The sequence below is a fragment of the Mustela nigripes genome, chromosome 12 (genome assembly GCF_022355385.1).
Source record: "Mustela nigripes isolate SB6536 chromosome 12, MUSNIG.SB6536, whole genome shotgun sequence".
NCBI lineage: Eukaryota > Metazoa > Chordata > Mammalia > Carnivora > Mustelidae > Mustela > Mustela nigripes.
The window spans coordinates 11240462-11263464 of NC_081568.1; the positions used below are offsets into that span (position 1 = coordinate 11240462).

The window sequence follows — 23003 nt, forward strand, 5'->3', positions numbered from 1 at the left end:
TTTCTTGGGAACTGTGTTTGGATTGCTCTGATAGGTTACAGACCCCTGTGGGGCTGAATAGTTCGCTATTAAGGTGCTTTGTAACCAGGCTCCGGTCTTAGAGGACACAACTTATGTTGGAGTCAGCCTGACCTGACCAGTGTCATTCTCTGGCTACCTTGGCCAGTTCAGTCTGCCTGGTGCCCTTGTGCTTCTGGCAAAGTACATGATTCTGGCACACTGCCTTCTATAGGAATGGGGCATCTTGACGTGGGAGCTTCTTTTTACCTACTGTACAGTTTCATGGGAGTTTGTCTTGGTACAAAGTCTTAAATAATTTGATGGCAAGTAAACTGCTTTTCAGGCTGAGGGATTAAACCACAATTTTTCGCCTAAAAACATGTTTGCAGCTGAGCTATAAACTCAAGGAAACAGTAACTTCACCGTGAAATGAACAGAAAAGCCTTCCAATAGAACAGAACAAACTTTTTTCTTTTTAATTAGTGTTTGAAATAGTTTCAGGCTATAGAAGAGTGTTAGAATGGAACAGAGAGCTCCCATGTTCTCTTACCCAGATTTCTCAGTTTTTCACATTTTCCCCCATTTGTTCCATCACTCCTCCCCTCCCTGCTCTCTGGAGTAGGCAAACGAGCTATGTGGCAACACAGCCGTCCTTCCCCCAGACCCAGGGCTGTTTCCCAGGATGCTGTCAACAGCATGTGTCACACTTGGTGGACTCATCTCATTGGGTTCGTTTTACGGTGGAGCATTGTTTAGTCTTTGTGACAGGGTTTGGGAACAAAGCACCTTCGGTCTCTAGGATGACCCTCAGCCTCCTGCCCACCCAGGCAGTTTTCCTCCTGTGCTGATAAAAGCCCAGTGTCCCAGCAGGGTCACAGGATGCTGACCCCTCTTGCGCCACTGGTGTTGTTGACCTTACCCCTCGGTGAGGTTGGTGTCTGCAAGGTTTCTCCGGTGCAAAGTAGTCATTAAAAAGATTTGGTGTTGAAGAGCATTTTGTGGGAGATACACTGACCAGTGTTTCTCATCAGACTGCACCTGCCTCCACCCCTCTAAGCTACCACTGCTGAGGCCGCCTGGTGGCCAGTGTTCCTCCTCCACTTACTATGTGCTCTGCTACTGTGAGAAAGAACTGTATTGTCTGTCTTTCCTACTTAATCATCATTTCAGTGTGAACGTATGGTATATTTATTGGGGTTATAATCCGATACTCTATTTTGATGCGTAAACTGCCCTCATTTAGGGAGCAGGAGCCCCTTTTTGTGTGTGATTTTGGGTCAGCTTTTGGTTTTTCTAATGCCCTACCATTATTGGAGCACACCTTTACTTTCCGGTAGAACGTTCTCAGGCTCACTCCGTTCTTTCCGGGCCTCATCCCTGGGACCCACCATCTCACTGAGGAGCTGTAGGAGTTGGGCTGTGTGGGATTTAGAGACTAAGATGGGGGCGCTCGGGAGCGCCTGTTTGCTTGTGGGGCATCTGTGCACAGTTGGGAAACCCTTGCGCACGGCTGTGTCCCTGCACTCCCTTGCACGCTCGTGCCCACCCCACCCGGGACTGCTGCTGGATCGCACCGCGTCTGTGGTCAGGACCTGCATGTCCATACCGGTGCTTCCGTCCCTAATCCAGCGCGGTGGGGCTCTTTCCAGCCTTTCCCTTTCTGTGTTTACAAATTCCTTCTCAGACCATGGGAAGCCGGGCTCCCTTTACCCCCAGATGCATTCGCCGATTGTTCAGGGAGCGTATTTTCTCCATCCGCCCCATCTTCTAGCCACTTGGTCTGCGTTCTCTGTATGTGTCTACCCCCTCCCGACTCCTCGGGGCCTTAGAAGGCCCTGCAGGGGACACCTGTGTTGGCGCCCCCACCTCCCCGCCTAGACCCTGGGAGCCATTTCCTCTACGCCAGGAGGGAGGGAGCGGAGAGGAAAGGAAGCACTCCTTCTGATTTTGAAGTGATTTTTCCTCTCCTGAATCAGTGGCGTTCTAACTGCAGGGTGCCACGCTTCGGAGATGCAGAGTCGCTGTCCGTGTTTGAGGGATGTCCGTACCGGTGGGGGTCCCTGCCGCGAGGCTTACCCACCCCACGCCGGAGCCGGTCCTCACCCTGGTTTGAAGGGTTGCGGTCCCCCCAGGAGGCTGTCCTCCCAGGGCCACTCTGAGACCCTGCATGGGCGCGGGGTCCTCGAGGGGCAGGGACGCGGAGAGCGGGACTTCACCCTTCCCTTCTCTTCTCCTCTCACGTTCCCCTTCTCCTCCCGGAACTTTGTTCTTTAAACCGTGTCTGCAGTTTCCATTCTCTGGTGACACCGGTTTGCTGTGGGAAATCTTCCCAGCTTTTTTTTTTTTTCCAAGTCGCAAACCCCTGCTTCTCGGTGTTGCCACGAGCCCCGGCCCGTGGTGTTGCTGTTTGTGATTCGGCAGCGAGAGCGTGCGTCTGCCCCGTGGACTTGCACTTGCCTCCCCTTGCCAGGGTCGGGGCTAATCCTGGCTGCCGAGGTCGATCACAGGAGAGTGAAGCAACAGACTCGTCTGGGGAAGCTATACTTTCAGAAACAGCATGTAGAGCATTCATTTCTAACACTGTTTTTGAGCAAACAAACTCATCAGCCACTTTCCCCACAAACTAAACTCCTGCGGAGGACTTTTAGCTCAGGAAGCCCGCGTGGCCCCGCACGCGGAACACGGCGGGCCGGAGTCGGGCGGGCGTGTCCGCACACCTGCCCACAGTCCTCGCCGCTGCAGCCGCGGCCACCGAGTCCTGGAGCGGGAGGACGGGAGGTGGCACGGCGGCCCGGGCTGCTCTGATCTGCAGTGACGTCAGGGTTTCGTTTCTGTACCAGCTTCTCCGTGTAGCAGATGTGCCGGCGACATCCTGCGCAGCTCTGGAGGTGACTGGTTCGCTGCCCATGAAGCCTGTCGGCCTCTTTCCGTGAGGCACTGCGTGCGTGGGTGACGGCACGATTAGTGTCCGTGGCATGTAAGGAAAGCAGCAAACTGAGTCACGTGGATAGTCCGCTCACTAAAACCCCTCGTCTTTGGTGTACGTGGAAGCTCGGTGGCCTTGCCATACAGGAACTTCTGTAAACCGCTTGTTCCAAAGCCTCATTAAGTAATGCAGCGTTGCTCTGGCTCAGGGGCTGGGGTCAGCGTTTGGCGCGGTATCAGAGGTGCCAGACTGCGCAGCAATCTCTGCACACCCGCAACCTGGAAGCCGTGCAAGGGCTTGAAATAGGAAAGAGTAGAAAATGGCGGGCCCAGGTGGAATCTGCCACATAGCCAGTTCTCCGCATGGACCTGATGTAACTAACTGGGCTGCTGCAGCCGTTTCCTGTTTCCATCTTCTCTTGGTTTTACCTTTCGGAGAATCCCGGGGAGAGGGAGCAGAGAGTCAGACATGGTTGGAGGATCTGGTTGTGAGTAAGAAGCCCAATAGCAGAAAGATCAAGAAACCTACCACTAGAGAACTTGGCCGGGAAAAAGAACCATCATCAGAGGGGAGCCGGGAAATCTGAAGGCAAAAATGTTGCTTTTCTCTCTGGGTAGCCTCCCTGATGCGTGGGAAAGTGCTGCTGCCAGGTCAGCGCCTTCCAGAACGTCATTGGCCTCTGTTATTGGTAGGACCTTCTTAGTGTAGCTGTCTTCTGCCAGGTTTAACCTCCTAATCCAGGGAGGAGGTGTTCCTGTTGGGCTGAGGACCATCGACCACAGCTTCAGAACGTGCGGACTCATCGTCACTCCTTCCTGTCACATTAGAACTTGGATTTCAGAATCATTTCAGCACGAGCTAGAAAGGCTAGTGGTGGCCGTGGAGCCACTCCCAGGCTTCACGTGGAGGGGTGTGCTCTGCAGGCCAAGCCCTGCCAAAAAAAAAAAAAAAGTCAAAACAAAAATGGTGGTTTGAGTTGATGCAAATGGTGCAACTTGTTTCCTGAAAGTTTCGAAGAAGGACTGGTGTTTCTTCACTGCATGCTAAGTGTCGTCATTTCTCATCATGCCTTTATAGATTTTGTGTGTTTTGCTTGCTTGTTTGGGTTCTATCTGGGGACTAACATTCCCTAGCACCTTCAGGTCTGCACCGCCACATTTGGACCTAATTGACGTATTGTAGGTCATATGTGGTCTTTGGGAGGTGGCAGTTTTTGCAGCCCTAAGCAATAATGTCCAGGTGCTATTCCCTTTCCGTAGATCAGAGCAGCCTTCTTACTTTGTGCACGTGAGGAAGACTCCTAGTGGAGTCTCTTAGCTCTAATCTGATTTACAGGAAATGTGGAGTACCACATTGATTTACAGGAAATGTGGAGTACCCGAAGTAAGAATAGGCAGGTCTCTGTGGGGTGCGGTGGAACACACAGGAATCCAGAGATCCCCAATTTTACAAATCTTATGTGGAGTTTGATTAAAAGCAAATACTCAAGGGGTGTCTGGGTGGCTTGGTTGGTTAAGTGCCTGCCTTTGGTGCAGGTCATAATCTCCGGGTCCTGGGATCGAGCCCCGTGTTGGGCTCCCTCTTTAGCAGGGAGCCTGCTTCCTTCCTTCTTGCTCTGCCTCTCTCCTTGTCCTTGCTTGTATGCTCTCTCTCTCAAATAAATACAATCTTAAAAACAAAAAAAAGAAAAGAAAAGAAATTCGAGGATCAGACCATTATTCTGGATTTTTAACACTTAAGAATTTTCATTTGTCCTAACTGATTTAGTTACTAGAACATGTTAGTTCATACACCTATAGAACATTATTAGTCTTTGTAAAATGCAATTTGCAGTATCTGTGAAGTCCTCGAGCACTGTATTCCAAGCAAAACAAAGAGCAGAACCTGAAAAAAATGGGTTAGTTTGATTTCTTCAAAAATTCTAGAAGTCCTGTTATTTGTTAATAAAGGTTGATCTTTTTCTTGCGCTATTATCCCTTTGTGGGACAGGGTTGAACTGCCTGAAAGCTAGAAAATTATTTTTAGACAAAACATATAACTTCAGTAAATTAACTCACCTGGTTCAATGATTAAGAAATCTAGAACTGCCTCACATACTATAAATGTAGCCTATTTGTTTCAGTACTTAAACTATATAGTAATATTTTGGCTGCTGTATACTTTAGAGTGTCTTTCATTATTTCTCTTCTGGTTATTTTGTACCATTTAAAAGTCTTTATTTCTTTGCTATAGAATGGTAGCCTTCATAAATATGTAGCATATTTTTTCCTTACATAATACTACTGTACTAATGAAGGCAGACGTTTTACTGCAAGTCACTAAAATAGAAGTGATATCCTTTATGGGCTTGCATAGCTTCTTTTCAATTGACACATCTACAAAAGCTGTACTGAGTGGGGCGTCTGGTTGGCTCCGTTGGTTAAGCATCTGTCTTTGGCTCAGGCCATGATCTCGGGGTCCTAGGATTAGCCCCACGTTGAGCACCACCTTGGGCTCCCTGCTCAGCGGGGATTCTGCTTCTCCCTCTGCCCCACCCTCCCACTGGTCGTGTTCTTTCTCTCTTGCGCATGCTCTCTCCCGAATAAGTAGATAAAATCTTTGAAACAAAAATGAAAAAAAAAAAAAAAAGCTGCACAGGGACAGAATTGTGTGTAGAAATGCTACAGTGTGACAGAAATGCTACAGTGAGCATGTGCCCGAGTCGCGCGCTGTGTGCCTCTGGTCTCAGTGGGCGTAAGCGATGTTCTCTTGCATGGAATCCGTCTGCCACTGACAGCACCAGCGGTCACACTGACACTGGCACCTCAGTCCCTGCCTAGGAATTCCCAGAAGGCGGGGTTCTACTTGTAAGTTGTCTTATGTTGAGGTATTTGTGTGTTCACGTTCTGTGTGTGAACTCAGCTGTTTCCCACCACCCGTCCGTCATGAGCCAGCGTGTTCTTCTAAACCTGATAATGGTATCTGCTCCAGAGCTCTGCTACATATTGTAGAGACCCCCAAGGGAAGACAGATTCATTGGAATATTCTTGCTCGGATTATTTATTTATTCATAGTAGAACATTTATGGTGTCTCCCGAATGCCTGAGGGCACCTGCTGAGGCCTGAGAATTTTGTATTTCTAGTGTATGTTGTAAAACAGTGGCTTAAGATAAGGTTGCTTTCTGCCAGTGTAGAAGTCCCAAGGCTGGCATTCAGGGCTGGTGCAGTAGCTCTGTTAGTAAGAGATCTCTGGATACAGTTGTCTTTTGCCCTTTTAGCAGGGAGGCTGCCATTCTTAAGGCTGCCTCAGCGGTATTAATAGCTGCCAAAGCTCCATTCGTCTTCACCAAGTTCTTGGGAGCAGGGAGGGGAAAGAGGCAAGAGGGGCTGAGCATACACCACCCCCAAATGTCTTTCCTGGAAGCCCCCTCGACATTTTTTATTTCTGTGTGTTGGCTACTCTTGCTTGTAAGTGAGGTTGGGAAATGCAATTTTATACTGGGCAATTGCCAACCCTGGCGATCAGGGTTTGGCTGTCAAGGAGGGGCCAGTGGACTTCAAGGAGGTAACTGCCTCCTCTGCCATACCTCTGATCTATATCCTTCTAACACATATTCACCAAATTGTATGCTCTGTAGGTTTCTTGACTTATGTTTGTTATAAGGAGTAAAACTTAGAGGAAATATTTCTAGGAATTCTTACTAGGCTCTATAGAATGTGAAGTGTGTGACTTGGACACTGATTTCTTTTTTTTTTTTTTTTAAAGATTTTATTTATTTATTTGACACAGAGATCACAAGTAGGCAGAGAGAGAGGGAGAGAGGAAAGCAGGCTCCCTGCTGAGCAGAGAGCCCGATGCGGGGCTTGATTCCAGGACCCTGGGATCATGACCTGAGCTGAAGGCAGAGGCTTTAATCCTTTGAGACACCCAGGCACTCCAGGGCACTGATTTTCAATCCTAAGAGAAGCTACACCCCTCAGTGATTAACAAAACATTTTCTGATGCCTGCTATAAAAAAATGTATGAATAATCTATCTTCACCTAAAATTTATGTGTGTACACATATGTAAATCACATATGCTACAGTATAAATTAGAGACAAAGGTGATTTATAATAAAATGTGTTCCTATAAATGCCTAAAGACATGCACAAAAGAAGGAAAAAATAGGTATTAAGATCTTTATCTACGTTGGCCATAGAACAAAAAACCATTGCGAATATAGCAAGTGCAGATTGGACATGAGTTATATTGGTGACTCCGATAGAGAGAATGGCATTATCATGCTGCTAATTTGAAATGGTAAGCAGCTCTTACAAATTTCAAAAGAAAACCAGGCACTGCCTTGCTTTGATGAACATGGTAATCGCATTCCTGGAAAAATCAGTGTATGTTAGAGTAGCCAAAAAAAAAAGAAGAAGTAAGGACCTACACGCGTATATGCTAAATAGAGCCCAGCTCAGACAGTTGAGCAGGAAAGATCTTCATTTCGAGGTAATATCCTGGCTCTCTGGATCCTTCCCCACGAGTCCCTTCCCAGATCCATCACGGTGCGCCCCTCTCCACATCCCTCTCCACTGTATAGAAAATGCCCATGTGAGTTTCAGTGACTCCTGCAGAAAGCTCTCTGCTTTAGAACAGCTCTCTGTTTTCAGTATTTTTGTTGTTACACATGCCTGATACTGAGTGGTTTAGTTGGTTCTTTTTCCCCTGTTTTCTTTGGTTCTGTCACCTTGGCTGTTTCTGGTGACGTTTGTGTCTTGGCGTGTTTGATCAGTTTTAATCTAGGAAGGCTGACAACCAGCCTTTGTGGGGAATAGTCAGCACTTCCCACGGAGGTCTCAGAATTAGGTCTTAGAAATCAGACACATTCCATTGCAGCATGACTGGAGGTTGTAAGACCCTGGAAGGCTCTTCCATGGGCTCCTGGCTGCTACCGGCTTCCTGTGTCCGTGTGTTCTGTTCCCTTCCTCCTCCCGCTCCTGCGGGTTTGCCTCTGAACCCTGCTTGTGTCTGTCCGCAAGGCTCCCATTTGCTCCTCCTTTCCATAGAAACCCAGTGAGGTTTCCAGACTCAGCAGTATCTGAGCACAGGGATGAAGGTGAGGGCTGACACAAGACGCCCCCAGATCACAGCCTCCTACATTGTAGGCCACGTAGCTTTTCTGTTGTCTGATGTCATATTTTTTTTCTACCGAATCTGGCATAGTCCTTTATAAATCTGAAGCAGCACTTAAATATGAAAAATACGTAGTGCTTTTCTTTCCATTTTCCACTTTTATCTTTTGCTTATTTCTTTGGCTACTGTGAATGCTTTTATTTCAATGTAATTTGGGAGTTAGCTGCCAGAGTATAGAAATAATATTGAAATCTGTTTTAAAAAATGATGGCATTTTGGGGCACCTGGGTGGCTCAGTGTGTTAAAGCCTCTGCCTTTCGGCTCAGATCATGATCCCAGGGTCCTGGGAGCCCCATCAGGCTCTTTGCTCAGCAGGGAGCCTGCTTCCCTTCCTCTCTCTCTGCCTGCCTCTGCCTACTTGTGATCTCTGTCAAATAAATAAAGTCTTTAAAAAAAAAGGATACTTTAAAAAAATAATAAAAAATGATGGCATTTTAATTAAAATTTCTTTAAGTTCATGAATGAAGTAATGACACTTTATTTTTTTTTTTTTTGTAAAGATTTTATTTATTTATTTGGCAGACAGAGATCAGAAGTAGGCAGAGAGGCAGGCAGAGAGAGAGGAGGAAGCAGGGAGCCTGGTGCAGGGCTCAGTCCCAGGACCCTGAGATCATGACCTGAGCCGAAGGCAGAGGCTTTAACCCACTGAGCCACCCAGGCGCCCCTAAAATGACACTTTAAAATTTTTATCCTGTGAGGTAAAATTGCTATCCAACTACATCAGAAAGTTTAAGTACAGATTCTTTGCCAAGGGCTAGATAGTATTTTTTTAACTGAAGTTTTGAGATTCAGTGTTAAAACTGCTCCATTGTGATTGTTTAATTCTAACAATATCTCCAGAGAAAATTATTACATTTGAATTTTAATTTGCAGATAACTCAGCAATGTAATTATATTAACTGACATGTGCCACTTAAGGCAAAATATGATGTTTATTCAGTACGAATGGCATCAACTATCATGTATGAAAGTGAACATTCTTTTAACTCCGTGTTCGACCACATTTGGTCCTGTGTCATCACTGGAGAACTGAGGGGTTTGTTTTAGATTTTATTTTGTTCTTTATAAAATACATCTTTGAGTAAAACTACAGTTATATTTGTGTATGAGTGTGAGTGGTGTGTGTGCGTGCGCACATGTCTCCGCACGCACTGCCCGGGTCACGGCCTGGGTAAAGCGGCGGCCCTTGGCTAATCGCCCCTCTGTTTTGTCGGAAGGTGAGCCAGGACGGGAAGTCGCTCCTCGACAAGCTCCAGCGGCCTCTGACCCCCGGCAGCTCCGATTCCCTGACAGCCTCTGCCAACTACTCCAAGGCCGTGCACCACGTCCTTGACGTCATTCACGAGGTGCTGCACCACCAGCGGCAGCTGGAGAACATCTGGCAGCACCGCAAGGTCCGACTGCACCAGAGGCTGCAGCTCTGTGTGTTCCAGCAAGACGTGCAGCAGGTCAGTCTCTGGGCGCTTTGCCGCCAGGGGACGGAGCTGGGCGCTTGGGGAGCGCGTACCATCCCGGGCAATCTGTGCTGAGAGCTCAAGCGGGGGAGATGGGGGGATCGCACACATACGTGCACACGCGCGCGCAGCTGCTTTGCTTTCCGTGAGTGGCCGTGGTGCTGACGATGTGTGCCCGGGCTTCCCCAGCTGCTAGCTCGCGTAGGCAGAGCACGTGAGCCGGGGCAGGGCCGCCGCTGGGGACTGGGGCATGTGTTCCTGAAGCAGGTCGTCCCCAGTTACCCTGACTGCTGAGAATAGTGCCAGAGGGGCAGTAAGCTCTCCGCGCACCCCTTCCCACTTGGAAGGCCCTGAGGTTCCCGGTGCGCTGCAGGTGCTTAAGAGGTTCGAGTCTAGTTCACAGAAAGTGGAGTTAAGACTATCAGTGTCTAAGCAGTTTTCATCTTGTTTGTTACTGTTACAAAAGTAAGCGTAAGCCTAGGCCCTAGTACTGTTCATGCCTTTCTTATGGGGTAGAGAGGATTGGCCTGCTGCCGGGGTTTTGAGGGTTAAAGCTGTGGTAGCAGGTACAGTACGGTACAACTTTTGTGAGAAACAAGATAATAGTTGTGTCCTTGCTCTAAAATAGAGGGAAAAAGGGTGTGGATGAGGTGTTGACGCTGGGGCTGGGAAGATCCTGGGGTATGTGTGCAGGGAAGCCCGAGGAGGTGGTGGGCGGTCACACTGGTAAGTCTGGAACAAAACCTCTCTCTCTTCCCTGAGCGCCCAGGAGCATTGCTCAGACATGTACAGGTTCAGATTTCATTCCCCCCACCTCGTGTCATCCAGGGGCCAGTGCTGCTCAGTGGGCCGAGATGGTGGAGAGTTGTGGTGTGTTCCAATGAGCACATAGACTCTCCTGTATTTCATTGAATGTCATTCTTCACATAATTTGAGCCTGGTGAGTTCAGAATACTTTAAATGGCTCTATAACTTTTTTAATTTTCACATACAGTGCTTTGATTCTGCTTATGGGTGTTTGAGTTCTCTGAAGATTCCATGTACCACGTGCCTCAAAAATGATCATTTTGATGTTATTCATGTTTCTTTCCAATGCTCTTTTAATTAAAGAGGATAATTGCCAGGGAAAGAATATAGCTTAGGGAGTGAACAGGGAGAGTCAATGTCAGGGAGTTATTTGTGAGAAAAGAGGTGTTGTGGTTGAAAGCATGAATATTAGCTTCTCCTAATTGTCTAAAAACTTCTATAGACCATGAAGTGTTAATAGTTTCAGTGCAATTATTCAAAGATTTTCCCACTCACCTCTCTGTCCCTTGGATCAAGTGTTCTTTACACACGCATGGACCAGCATGCCTTTTGGACTTATGTCTGAAGCAGCAGCAGGGGCTCCCCTTCCCGGGTCACCCCAACTTTGAGGGCTCCACAGGGTGCCAGGCGCATGAGAACAAGCCACTGGGCAGTCTATGGTGGGGGGAGGCACCTTTGGGAATAGGCTGAGGAGTCTAGCCATCTAATTTGGCACCAAGTACTTAATGCCCTTGAATTTGAAACACCAAACATTACATTTTATATGTAGAAAGGTAATTATGATAATTATGAGACCAGTTCTTTAAGCTAGATTTTTTTTTTTTCTCAAACATCAGTAGGTTGGGTTGGATGTCAGCGGGAGAAAGTGTTTTGCAATACACATAATGCATATATGGTCCTATTAGCATTCCATAGAAAATAGATAATTGCTCTTTAAGGGAAACATTCTTTTGATTAAATGATCTGGAATGGTCTGGACATGTTATGCAAACAGGAAATTGCTGTGTAGGCTTGACTTGTGGAGCAAGAACTGAAGTTGATAAGATTACGCAAAGTAAGCACTTTACCTCGAAGGAGTCCATAGGATGTCAGAACCAACAGTGTGTTTCTGAAACTGAAGCAATTATAACACGTGGAAACTTTTGCTATTTTGAACATATAGACTGGGAGAGGTAAGCTGAGAATAAATGGGGAAAATAAACAACAACAACAACCAGTAGTCCTTATCAAAGACATTGTCAGCCAAAGGTAAATTTGTAAAGACGAACACAAAATCTACAAAAAATATTAAGTCAACTAGGTACCACAGGTGCTTTTAAAACTGCTTGGTTGTTTTGAATAATGCAAAGGCATCCATAAATCCTGCTGAGAGAAATGATGGAATGATGACACTTTTATGGAAACAGCCCTCCCAAAGAGAACAGAGGATGTGCTTGTTTGTGGAGAAATCTTCCAAAGAATAGAAGCCAGAGGGTCAGTAGTGTGTTCTCCAGGAAGAATGGCATGATCTTCGAAGCATGAATAATTTTGGTTTAGTGTTCAAATTTTTTTTTCACAAGGTAAGGGAATGTTCTGATTCTGCATGGAAGGTGTTTCAGATACCCAGATGCTGGGTGGGGGCAGGGGCGGGGAGGCCCCTGCTGCCGGGCCCCTTGCCTTTGGAGGAGTGGGCTAGGGACGGACTCAGACACACATGCTGCCTGCTGGCAAGTAGAACCCTTCGTCACTGTTCACTGGAAAAGAAAACCAATACCCTGCCACCTTTCTTGTTGGTAGAGCAATGGATGTGTTCCCATTGCCTTGCGTTCACTGTTGGAGCCGCCCTCCGTGGGTTGCGCTTGCGTTCCTGCCGTGCGGTTATCTCCATGGTCGCTCCTCCGGCAGCAGTTTGGCTGACCTTGTTCAAGGGCGAAGATGTGTGTGGAAGTAGCCCACGGTGGTCTGCTCGCCCGCTTCTTTTCCTCCTCCCGCTGCAGTCCGCCTGCCTCTCACACGGGTGCCAGTTACTCACTCCAGCACGTTGGGCAAGGTGGATGGGCCCCAGAATTCCCTTTCCTGAAGTAGGCAGCCCTCCCCAAGAAAGCCTCCCACCGCCACCCCCACCCGCGAGTGTGAATGTCACCCCTTTGAGTTACTTCATGGAAGAACTCCTTCCAGGCTGATGTGGGGCCATTAACTGAGAAAACAGTGAAACAAATCCAGTTTCTTCTAGATTCTTCTCACCCACATTTCATTCCTTTTTCTTTTTCAAATGTGTGACAGACAGTCAGACATACAGAGGTAACTGTGTTGCATATGTCAAAGGTCTTTTTCTCGAGGAATTGTAATCTAGTAAAAGCAGATCATTTGATAGTCTAATAAATTATACCATAACATGCTCAGATTTAGTGTTTAATGCCTCTGGTTGTTGCCAGGTATAATTTCGCTCAGGCGTGGATGTGAGTCATGCCTCCGACGGGGTTCGCTGGCGTGAGGGAGGGAGTGGGAGGGAGCTCGCCGCCCTCCTCCATGTTACCTGCCTACCTTGCTCAGGCATCTTGAGGGTGACTATCTGTGCTTCAATGATTTGTGCGAACGGGGGGGTTCCAGAAAGCCTCGTCTGTCTCCGTGTCAAATGTCAGGGGTCTGGTATACAGGGCAAGTGAGGAGACCCGTAATAGAGGCGCAGGTTGTGAACACCTTCACGGGAGAGGTAGGTTTGGAGCTGCTCGTTGAAGGATAGGTAGGAAGTTAGCAGGCCGAGGACCGGGCAGCGGGACCTGCGCTGAGATTCGAGGCCCAGAAGGCCAGGGCCTGTCCACAGAGCGGCAGGCAGCCCGGCGTGGGTGGAACCCAGGGGTGTGGAGGTAGGAGACGGGGCAGGTGCTGGGAAGGTGACCTCATGATGAAAGCTTGCGACGTGGCTCTGTAAGCGTCGGGATGCCAGTGAAGGGGCGCGGCGCACCTTGCCTGAGTGCTGTATGTGGGGGCCAGGGCCTAGGTGACGTGTGAGTGGCTGTGAGGCTTACGCGAGAAACACGTACGTGGCATCCGGCTTGTCTCAGTGCTTCGGGGGCTTACTCACGGGTCCGTTGCTTGCCTCTCTGACTCTCATAGCCGCTCTGTTGACCCAGCGCTTCCCCCCTGCTCTGCTGAGCTCACACCAGGCAGGGCCTGTGCCTCGTGCATTTTGACGCGATGCTCTGGTTGGTGGTGGGTGGAGGACAGGACGCTGCATGGCTTAGAGCGCTCGCCCCGCCCCGTTTGCAGGGAGGCAAGTGGTGAAGGGAGGGAGGCTGCAGTTGAGGAGACTGGCTGAGTCCCCTCGCGGCCGTCCGTGCGGGTCGCGGAGGAGTCGTGCAGAGCAGCAGTGTGAGGTCCGTGGGGCGCTGATCTGGGTTTTACTCACTGCTGTTTCCCAAGTGTCTGGGATTCAGTTCAGTAATTGTCAAATGAGTAAATGGATAGATGAAGAAATTTAAGGAATCACCCAATTTTTCTAATTAAAGATTCTTCTGGGTTAAAAGCTTATTAATTCTGGAATGGGGGTGGGTTGGCCTTATGTTGGAGACAAGTGATCTAACTAGGAGATCTGCTTGAAAGAATAGGAGTGTTGTGTCTACGGCCATACCACCCTGAACGCGCCCGATCTCGTCTGATCTCGGAAGCTAAGCAGGGTCGGGCCTGGTTAGTACTTGGATGGGAGAATAGGAGTGTTGCTTGATGTTGGGGAATCAGGGGTGGCTCAGGAAGGAAGGGATAACTTCAGTGCCTGGCAATTGTGCAAATGCAGTGAGGTCTTAGTACGGATTTTGGCCACTTGAATACAAAGTGAGGGTCTTAAATGCTGCAGGGGGAGGGAAGTCAGGATATGCCATCAAGGCAAAGAAAGAGGTTTCAGGTGCCCAGAAAAGCTATTTTACTGGTTTCCCTTGGGTCCTACCTCGGCTGCTATCCTTATGCCACTAAAGGCATCTCATTGTGATGCTTGATGTAGGAGTTCTTGGTTGGTATCACCCATAATGGACCTAGCTTTTGAGCGAAGGTTTCTGAACCTCATTGTCCTTTGCTCATTAATTTAAGTCAGGAGGGTGGGTTTTTCTCGTCCCACTCACCAGAATCATTATATTGCCCTACCTACTTAACATTCTCTTCTGTTTACATTCCCACGCTCACAGTTTTGATGTGGCTGGTGATAAGAGTGGTTAGAGGATTACCATCTTTTGTGAGAGCTTCTCCATTGGAATTAGGGAGTGCTGGAGGGTAAGTGTTCGGGGACCTGCTGGGGGCCAGTGGAGGCTGGCGCTGGTCTTCCTGGTGGGGTTAGAGCCAGCTTTAATTACCTTTTGTGATAGTGAACTGGGGAGACACTTGACTGTGAGGGTAATCTTAGTATCCAAGCTCAGAAGGAGCTAAAAGCCAACAGTGGGAGTTCAAAGGGTGGGAAATGGGTGAATTTCTTCCCCCCAAGCAGACAGATCCAGGACTATAGGATACATGAGCTGGCTCTGTGAGCCAGCAGGACAGGGAGCTGGAGCCCAGGGAATTGGGGCAAATCGGAAGTGAGCAGGGAGCAGAGGTCGTCAAGCCCTTGAGGACCTCTGTGCTGAGGAGCAGGAGAGCCCAGAAAACCCCAGGCCCCGTGGGATTCCCTTTTATTGAGTGCCAGCCACATTGCCTGGGGCTCCGAAGTGGAAAATGCACAGGGATTAGCTGGACAGGGGATAGTGCACGCCTGCACACGTGTTCAGTAACAAGACTAGCTGTGTATAAGAACTTCAGTGTCCCAGAGTAAGACCTGGACATAGGAAGATTTGGCCGGGGGTGGATAACTCTGGACTCTCTTATATTCAGTTCCAAACTAGGAATGGGAAAGATACGGATTAGCCACTATTGACAGAATAATGATTTCGTTGGAGTTTGATGGGAATATCCAAGATCAAGACTATTTATATGAATAATAACCTACCTACCAGCCTCCTCCTTCCTTTCCTTCCTTAGCTTTTCTGTTTTCTTTAAGAAATTTCATGTACTTATGTAATTAAAACTAGGGTTATAACCATGAGAGCTGGTGATTTAAATAGTTTTAGAAGATAGATGGGGAGGTAGATGATGTAAAAGTTTGAAGTTCTGCCAACTCCTCTTTTTTTATTAAGTTTTTAATTTTAATACCAGTATAGTTAGCACACAGTGTTATATCAGTTTCAGGTGTACAGTGCGGTGACTCAGCAGTTCTGTAATCCCTCGGAGCTCCTCGTGACAAGTGTGCTCTTCAGTCCCCGTCACCTTTCCACCCTCCTTCCCCCACCTCCCCTCTGGTAACCGTCTGTTTGTTCTCCGTAGTTCAGAATCTCTTGCTTTGTCTCTCTCTCTTTTTCTTTTCCCTTTGCTCATTGGTTTCTTAGATGCCACATATGAGTAAAACATGGTATTTGTCTTTTTCTGACTAACTTATTTCACTTAGCATTATACTTTTTAGCTCCATCCATGTCATTGCAAATGGCAAGATTTCATTCCTTTTAATGGCTGGATAATACTCCATTACATAGCTACACGCTTCCATTACACTTCTTTAGTAACCTGTCAGTGGACACTAGGCTGCTTCCATAATTTGACTGTTGTAAATAACGCTGCTATAAATATCAGGGTGCTTATATCCCTTTGAATTAGTGTTCCTCTATTCTTTGGGTAAATACCCAAGTAGTAGTGTGATTACTGGTTGGTAGTGTAGTTCTATTTTTAATTTTTTGAGGAAATTCTATACTGTTTTCCAGAGTGGCTACACCAGCTTGCATTCCCAGTAACAGTACAAGAGGGTTCTCCATTCTTCTGCATCCTCGCCAACATCTGTTGTCTCTTATGCTTTCAATTAGCCATTCTGACATGTTTGAGGTGGTTTCTCATTATAGTTTTGATTTGTAGTTCCTTGTTGATGAGTGATGTTGAGCATCTCTTCGTCTGTCTATTAGCCATCTGTATGTCTGCTTTGGAGGAATGTCTGTTTGAATCTTCTGCCCATTTTTAATTGGCTTATTTGTTTTTTGGGTGTTGAATTGTCTAAGTTTTTTATGTGTTTTTTGGATACTAACACTTTATCAGATAAGTCACTTGCAAATATCTTCTCCCACTCAGTAAGTTGCCTTTTAGTTTTGTTGATTGTTTCCTTCACTGTGCAGAAGTTTTTTTATTTTGATGAAGTCCCAATAATTCATTTTTGTTTTTGTTTCCTTTGCCTCTGGAGGTATATCTAGAAAAATTTTGCTATGGCCAGTGTCAGTGAAATTATTGCCTATGCTCTCTTGTAGATTTTTATGGTATCAGGTCTCACATTTAGATCTTGAATCCCCACCAAGCCCTCTGTGAGCCTTCTTCATTGACTTCATGTGTGTTCCCTTCTAGCCCAGAAAGTGTACATGGAGCACGTGTTCCTGACATTTCATATGCTCTTGGATTAAACAAAAGTAGCTCTTAAGGTGCCTGGGTGGCTCAGTCAGTTAAGCATGTGACTCCTGATTTTTAGCTCAGTTCCAGATCTCAAGGTCACGAGACTGAGCCCCGAGTCAGGCTCCCACTCATCAGAGAGTCTGCTTGAGATTCTTTCTCTCTCTCTTCCCCTCACCCCTGTGTTCAGGCTCTCCCCTCCCTCTCAGAATAAGTAAATCTTTTTCTTTTTCTTTTTCTTTTTAAGTAGCTCTTGCAACACAGGTCATTGTGGTTCTGTATTCCATATTTGCTGTACTATTTGCTATATATTTATGTAACTTGCTGAGGTTTTTTTTGTTTAAATAGCCCATTTTTCCAAGTGAGCATTAGGCTCAGTATACTAAAGAATGTTCTAGAAACCGTATTTTTTAAAGAATATCTTTCCATATTAAGAATAATTCTATAGATTTTTAGGACAAACTTAATTCTAATTTTGGAATATAATGAATGAAGAAACAGTTCTTGGCTCCAGTGGAGAGAAATAAAGAATTGGAGGACTATCATTATTGTCAGGCACCTGTGCATGCTGGGCCTAAAAAGTTCCCTCTTCTTCCCTCAATCCCCAAAAGCCCACAAATGTGTATTGACTGTGTCTCTCATATCTCACTGTGGAAGTTGGGCCATGCAGAGCATAGAATTTAGAGCCAGAGGCCCTCATGATCCTGTTAAGCTGAGCTCCTTATTTTCGAGTTAATAAAACTGAGGGTAGAAAAAGACCAGTGACTTGACCAAAGCTCCAGCAAGCCCAGTGGTTTTCTAACTGCTTCACAGCTTTTGACCTGAGGATTGCTCACTTCTGAGCTAATTAAAGAGCAAAATTAAACTGACATGTTACTTAGGAAAGAATATTGAAGTAGAGCTTATCAGATTGGGGAAGGGCTTTCTAGAAGCTACAGTTGCTCACCACTGTGACAGTTCAGTTAGTCCCCTTGGGAGTGGGTAAGTGGGGGTGGAGAAGGCAGGGGAGAGAACGCCTCTGCACTGACTCGTGGCTTCTAGCGGTCTCAAGCCCCTCTCCCCACACTTGCCCCAGGCTGTCTCCTTCTCCTGTTCTCTGTGTAGGTGCTCAGCAAGCCTGGCCTCCACCAGAAAGGGAAGGACATGAACAAGGGTGCTGGTTTTGGGTGAAATATGCTCTGAGCTTTTGGGGAAAGGTACCAGGCAGCCTGAGAGAGGGTGTGTATGTGGAATTCAATAATACAAAACTCCGAGTATCCTTCTTTTGTGGTTTTAACTTTGTGAGCAGATTTTATTAGTGGCTTAATATTGGATATCCTCACGGCAGTGATGGACACAGGCTTTCATAACAACACTCTGAAAGCGAAGGCCTCCTTTTTGGTCTCCTGTTTATGTTTAGCAAATTTGTAGTGACTTTGCTTAATCACTCATTCATTGTTATAATTGTTAAAATAACGTTGATTTGATAATCCAGAAAGCCCTGATCTAAATGATTGTTTCAGGACCACTTATTTTAAAAATGGCACTGGGAAAAAAAAAATTAAAAAATAGGGAGCCCTGGAAACATGGTATGTCTGTTTCAAGATTGGCATCCCGGTGATTTAAATGAAAACCAACAGGGGTCGAAAAAGGAAGTAACTAAATGAAACTGGGTTAATATAGGTTTTATTGGAAATGGGCAGGGAGGAAATTAATATTTTGCCACTGGAAAAATCTGATTTCATATTAAAAAAGAACACACTTAGGTATTTTACAATTACCCTGGTTTTTCACTTGATTCATGTGTTTGTGTTTTGTGAACTGAGTAAATGTGACTTAGAAGGGGTTCTCATTATTATTACGACAGAAAACGCTTATTCACTGATTATGTCTCTTTAAAATGATGGCTGGATTTCACAGATATTTGGATACTTTCCCTGAATACTCTTTGGATCCCGAATTCCCAGTAAAACCAGATGGCTTCTTGTGTTCTTGGTGGTTTTATGTCTGAGGTCTTATCTGTAGATGTTTTTATAAACAGCTATCCTACAGCTAGAACTCTAATTTTAGAAATACTTTTACAGCGTTCATATAGTATCTACAAGCCATGATGTAATGTACCGACGGGTTAGAGCCTGAGTTTGGGGCTGGGAAGACCTTCACGTGAATCTCTTTTCTCAGTATTCTTTCTTGGGTGAGTCACTTCACGTCTCTGAGCCCCCATTTCTTGTTGCATAGGGACAGTAATCAAAATCCACGCTCTCGTTTGTGGCCCTTGGGGACAGATGCGTTTGGGGGTTAAGAGTTTTTCAGACTTTAGGAGTAACAGTGCATAGGGCGTGTGATACAGGACACCCCGGGCGTCTGGGCCGTCCCCCGTAATCTGAAGGAAAGCGTGGAGATTTCTGAACTACACTAAGGGAGCCAGATCTTGGTGCCAAATGAATTTTTGAGACCAGGTTTTGAAAAAATATTCAGAATTTCAGAGCCGTTTCAGCTTTTTTGTGGCTAAGGGACTCTGGACCTGCGTATGCGGCCTTCCCGGACAGCGTGGAATCCTCTCTCCATAGACAACGCATGGTCTTCATGCTGTCTACGGTTGAGACACAGGTTTGTGAGAATTCGTTTCCTCTGACAGGGGTGTAGTGTTTAGTCACAAATGCTTAAGGAAGCTGTCACCGGAAACAGTAATCCAGGAGGCAGTGAGCGTGGGGGTGGGGGCTCGTGCCAGAAGAGCGCGCGGGCCGTGCGGGGCGGCCGGAAGTCTGCCCTGCCGCCGGGGAGTCTGCCGCGGGGCAGCCGGAAGTCTGCCCGGGACGGCCGGAAGTGTGCCGCGGGGCGGGGAGGGGTGCCAGCAGCCGGTGCCCATGGCCATACCTGAGACTTGGTGGCATTTGCTGTCCACTGTAACAGTCACTTCGGCAGAGGTCATCCCCCAGGAACCCCCAGCTGTCTGCAGACAAGAACAGCTCTTTCCTTCCAGACCCTGTTGTCCCACTTCTGTGGCCCTTGAGCCGACTCAAGAGCTGTGTAGACCAGAAGTTAAGAGCATGGACCCTCTGAGCAGACTTTCTGGGTCTTAGCCCCTGGACTGGCTCTTCCACCTGGTAGTCGAGGATCCTTGGTCCTGTGTCTCCATCTGTGAAATGGGGACGTGCTAGGTCTCCCGGCTCCAGCCCACTGTGAGGATTGATGGCTTAGCGTGCACACAGCCCAGGCCCGTGCTTGCCGCAGCAGCAGGTTCTCAGACAACGGTATAATTATTAGGGAGGAAATGAGCGCAATCATACTTGCCATCATCATGATCTATCTTGTAATTACAAACAGGGAGTTAAGTTAAACTATATGTAATATGTCCCGCCCATCTGACATTTTGACTTAGATGCTGAGATGGTATTTGTGTTGTGTTGGTGTCTCGTTTTGAAGTGACCTTGACCTTGGTGCTGTCACTGTGTCCATTAGAGGGCACTGATATACAGTGAAATGAACTCCTGGCACAGCATCTGCCCAGAGAGGAAGGTGGCATTGGCTCCCAGCTTTGCTCTTCTGCCCAGGAACCAGGTAGCCCGTGGGAAGGGATCACTTTTGTCCTTTTCCTCCAGTCTAGCAGCAGCACCACAGATCCTGGGCCAGTGTGTTTCTGAGGCTGGGGTCACAAGAGGACAGCTGCTGGCTACAGCTGAGGTCAGGGAAGTGGCTGACTGGAAGAGGGTGATGAAGCCCCTGATTTGCAAGTATTTTTATGTTTTAAATGGAGGAGATTCTGCAGGCATGTCTTTGAGATGCTGTTTGGACAGCTCTATTGGTTCAGGATTCCTGGACAATCTGAGGAGTGTTCTCAGACTTGTAAAAGAAGCAAAAGCTTCGTGGGGTATTTGGTTATGAATGTGAGCTGGATTGCATAATTGTCTGCTACTATTTTTTTTTTTTAAGTGCTTGGCGTTCATACACCTTTGAATTAGTTTCATGTTTGTTGGAAATAAATTTTTACTTGGTATTTACAATTCTGTCTAAAGGAGCCTCTAATGAAAGAGAAATTTTAACTCTAAGCGCTTGGTTCATAGTAGCTTTAATTTCCAACTTTCGCTCCCTGAAAGACTTCTTGGGCTTCAAAACCAAACTTTTATTATTTTAAATATACTGTATTTTGCTTCCTCTGCCGTTTCTACCAAATAATGTTTATGTTTTACTTTTTGAAATTGTGGCCTTATTTCAAGTCTTTATTTTGTTGCTGGTGATTATCAGATTTACTGCTTGCAAGTGGCTTAATTTTTCTTTTGACAGTAAAGTTGAGGAATATGCAAAATAAATAGTTAGAAAGATCTCGGGGCGCCTGGGTGGCTCAGTGGGTTAAAGCCTCTGCCTTAGGCTCAGGTCATGATCCCAGTGTCTTGGGATCGAGCCCCACATCGGGCTCTTTGCTCAGTAGGGAGCCTGCCTCCACCTCTCTCTCTCTGCCCGCCTCTCAGCCTAGTTGTGATCTCTTTCTGTCAAATAAATAAGTAAAATCTTTAAAAAAAAAAAAGAAAAGAAAGAAAGATCTCTTAGCCTTTTCTGACAGTCAGGGAGACTGTAGCTTAGGTGTACTTACCTGTCTTTAAGTTCTTTTCAAGCCTAAAATATTTGATCCTTGTCTCCTGTGTGGTATTGGCGCCAAGCCCAGAGGCACATTCCATTTAACTGTATCCATCCTTGAGGTTGAGACATCTTGAACTTGTCAATGAACATTTCGTAGGAGTGAAACAGGGTCTGTGTTTTATAATAAGAATTAAGAGACTCATGTAAACAACTGAGCATCTTTATGTCTGCCTTGAAGTCAGGCGTGAATGTGGCACTGTTTACTGATGGTAGTACTGGAGTGCCCTCCCTCTCTCTCTCTCTCTCACCTCAAGAAAGGAAGATAATGTACACTAACTAAAAAACAATCGATGGGGTGCCTGGATGGCTCAGTCTGAGAGTGTGTGACTCTTGATCTTGGGGTCATGCATTTGAGCCCTGTGTTAGGTGTAGAGATTACTTTAAAAAAAAAAAAAAAGTGAAACTGAAAAGCTACGCATAATTATAGCTTGTGCCACCACCGGGCTGTAAATTAGATGGCAGTCTGCCATGCGCTGTGGTTTGGGTGGGGAGGCTGCTCAGACTGCATATCCACCACGCTGGTGTTCATGTGCCTGACACGGGCCTCACAATGCCCGCCTCCCCCCATCCCTGAGCCCCATGGAAGCCACAGTCTAGGAAGGATAAAGAACTTGACCAAGAACACATAGCCCGACCCGGGGTATGCAGCGGAGGCTAGAAATGGAGGGTGGGAATGAGTGAGTTCTCAGGAGGACTGGGAGCCAGGTGACAGGGTAGAGGTAGATCCACGAAGAAGCACTCTGGTAGTGTGACCCCGAGTGGCTAGCAGATGGGAGGCATTGACAAAAGAGGTTCAGAAATGAGCCGTAGCAATAAGGTAGGTATGTGGCTTTAGCCAAGCCTCTGCTATAAGGCTTGGCCTCTGGGTTCTCCGCGCCCGCCTTCTCCCCCCATGCACCAACACCTCTGCTAATTCTGCAGGGTCTTTAAGAGGACCACCAGCAATTTATTCGCGTTTGCAAGCTATTTTGTTTATGTGTGCTACTAACTTTACTAAACTCCATTCGGAAAGGGCCCTTGGCCAGACCCTTGGCTTTGGAAGGTCGCTGGTTTGGAGTGATGTATAACAAGGCCAGGTGTCCCTGGACGCCGGCTGGCCCTTACCACCCGCCTTTTTTTTTTTTTTTTTTTTTTAACAGTTTTGTCAGCACCTCTGATCTCTCTCTACTGCAGGCAAGAAAGGGCAAGGGATCCTTTTCATAGCACTGAATGTTAAGAGCCCTTATATTTTGCCATTAGTGGGGTGCCGTGGCTGGTCTGCTTCCGTTGTCCCCACAACCGCTGTCCTGGCTGTGCCTGCTCCAGCTGCCACTTCTATCTGAGATACTTTTGATCCGTACAGTGTTACCATAAAATGAAATGCGAAGTATGAGAGGTGGCATTCAGCAGTTTGGTAACAAATGTGTTCAAATATTTGAATTCCTCATACTAAAATTTTAGTTTTTAGTGAAAGATGTCACTGACTTATTGTTTGCTAGTTCTCTTTTCCCCATCAGAGAGGCCAAGAGTACATTTGATGGTAATGTAAATGTTTTGTTCATGTCAGTGTTCTGTGGTTTCCCAAGTATGAGAGCCAGTGAACTCCTCAGCCCCGGCTCTGAAACTAGAAGTGTGGGGCGGCA

General features: G+C 46.8%; 1 protein-coding gene across 6 annotated transcripts in view; it reads left to right on the top strand.

Annotated features, from left to right (window-relative positions):
• Positions 1-23003, top strand: part of TRIO (trio Rho guanine nucleotide exchange factor) — a 339733-nt gene that overhangs the window by 150553 nt on the left and 166177 nt on the right. For all 6 annotated transcript variants that reach the window (XM_059416916.1, XM_059416919.1, XM_059416917.1 and 3 more), the window contains exon 9: positions 9301-9531. In XM_059416916.1, the coding sequence (XP_059272899.1) occupies positions 9301-9531 (231 nt within the window). The remainder of the gene's footprint in view (positions 1-9300; positions 9532-23003) is intronic.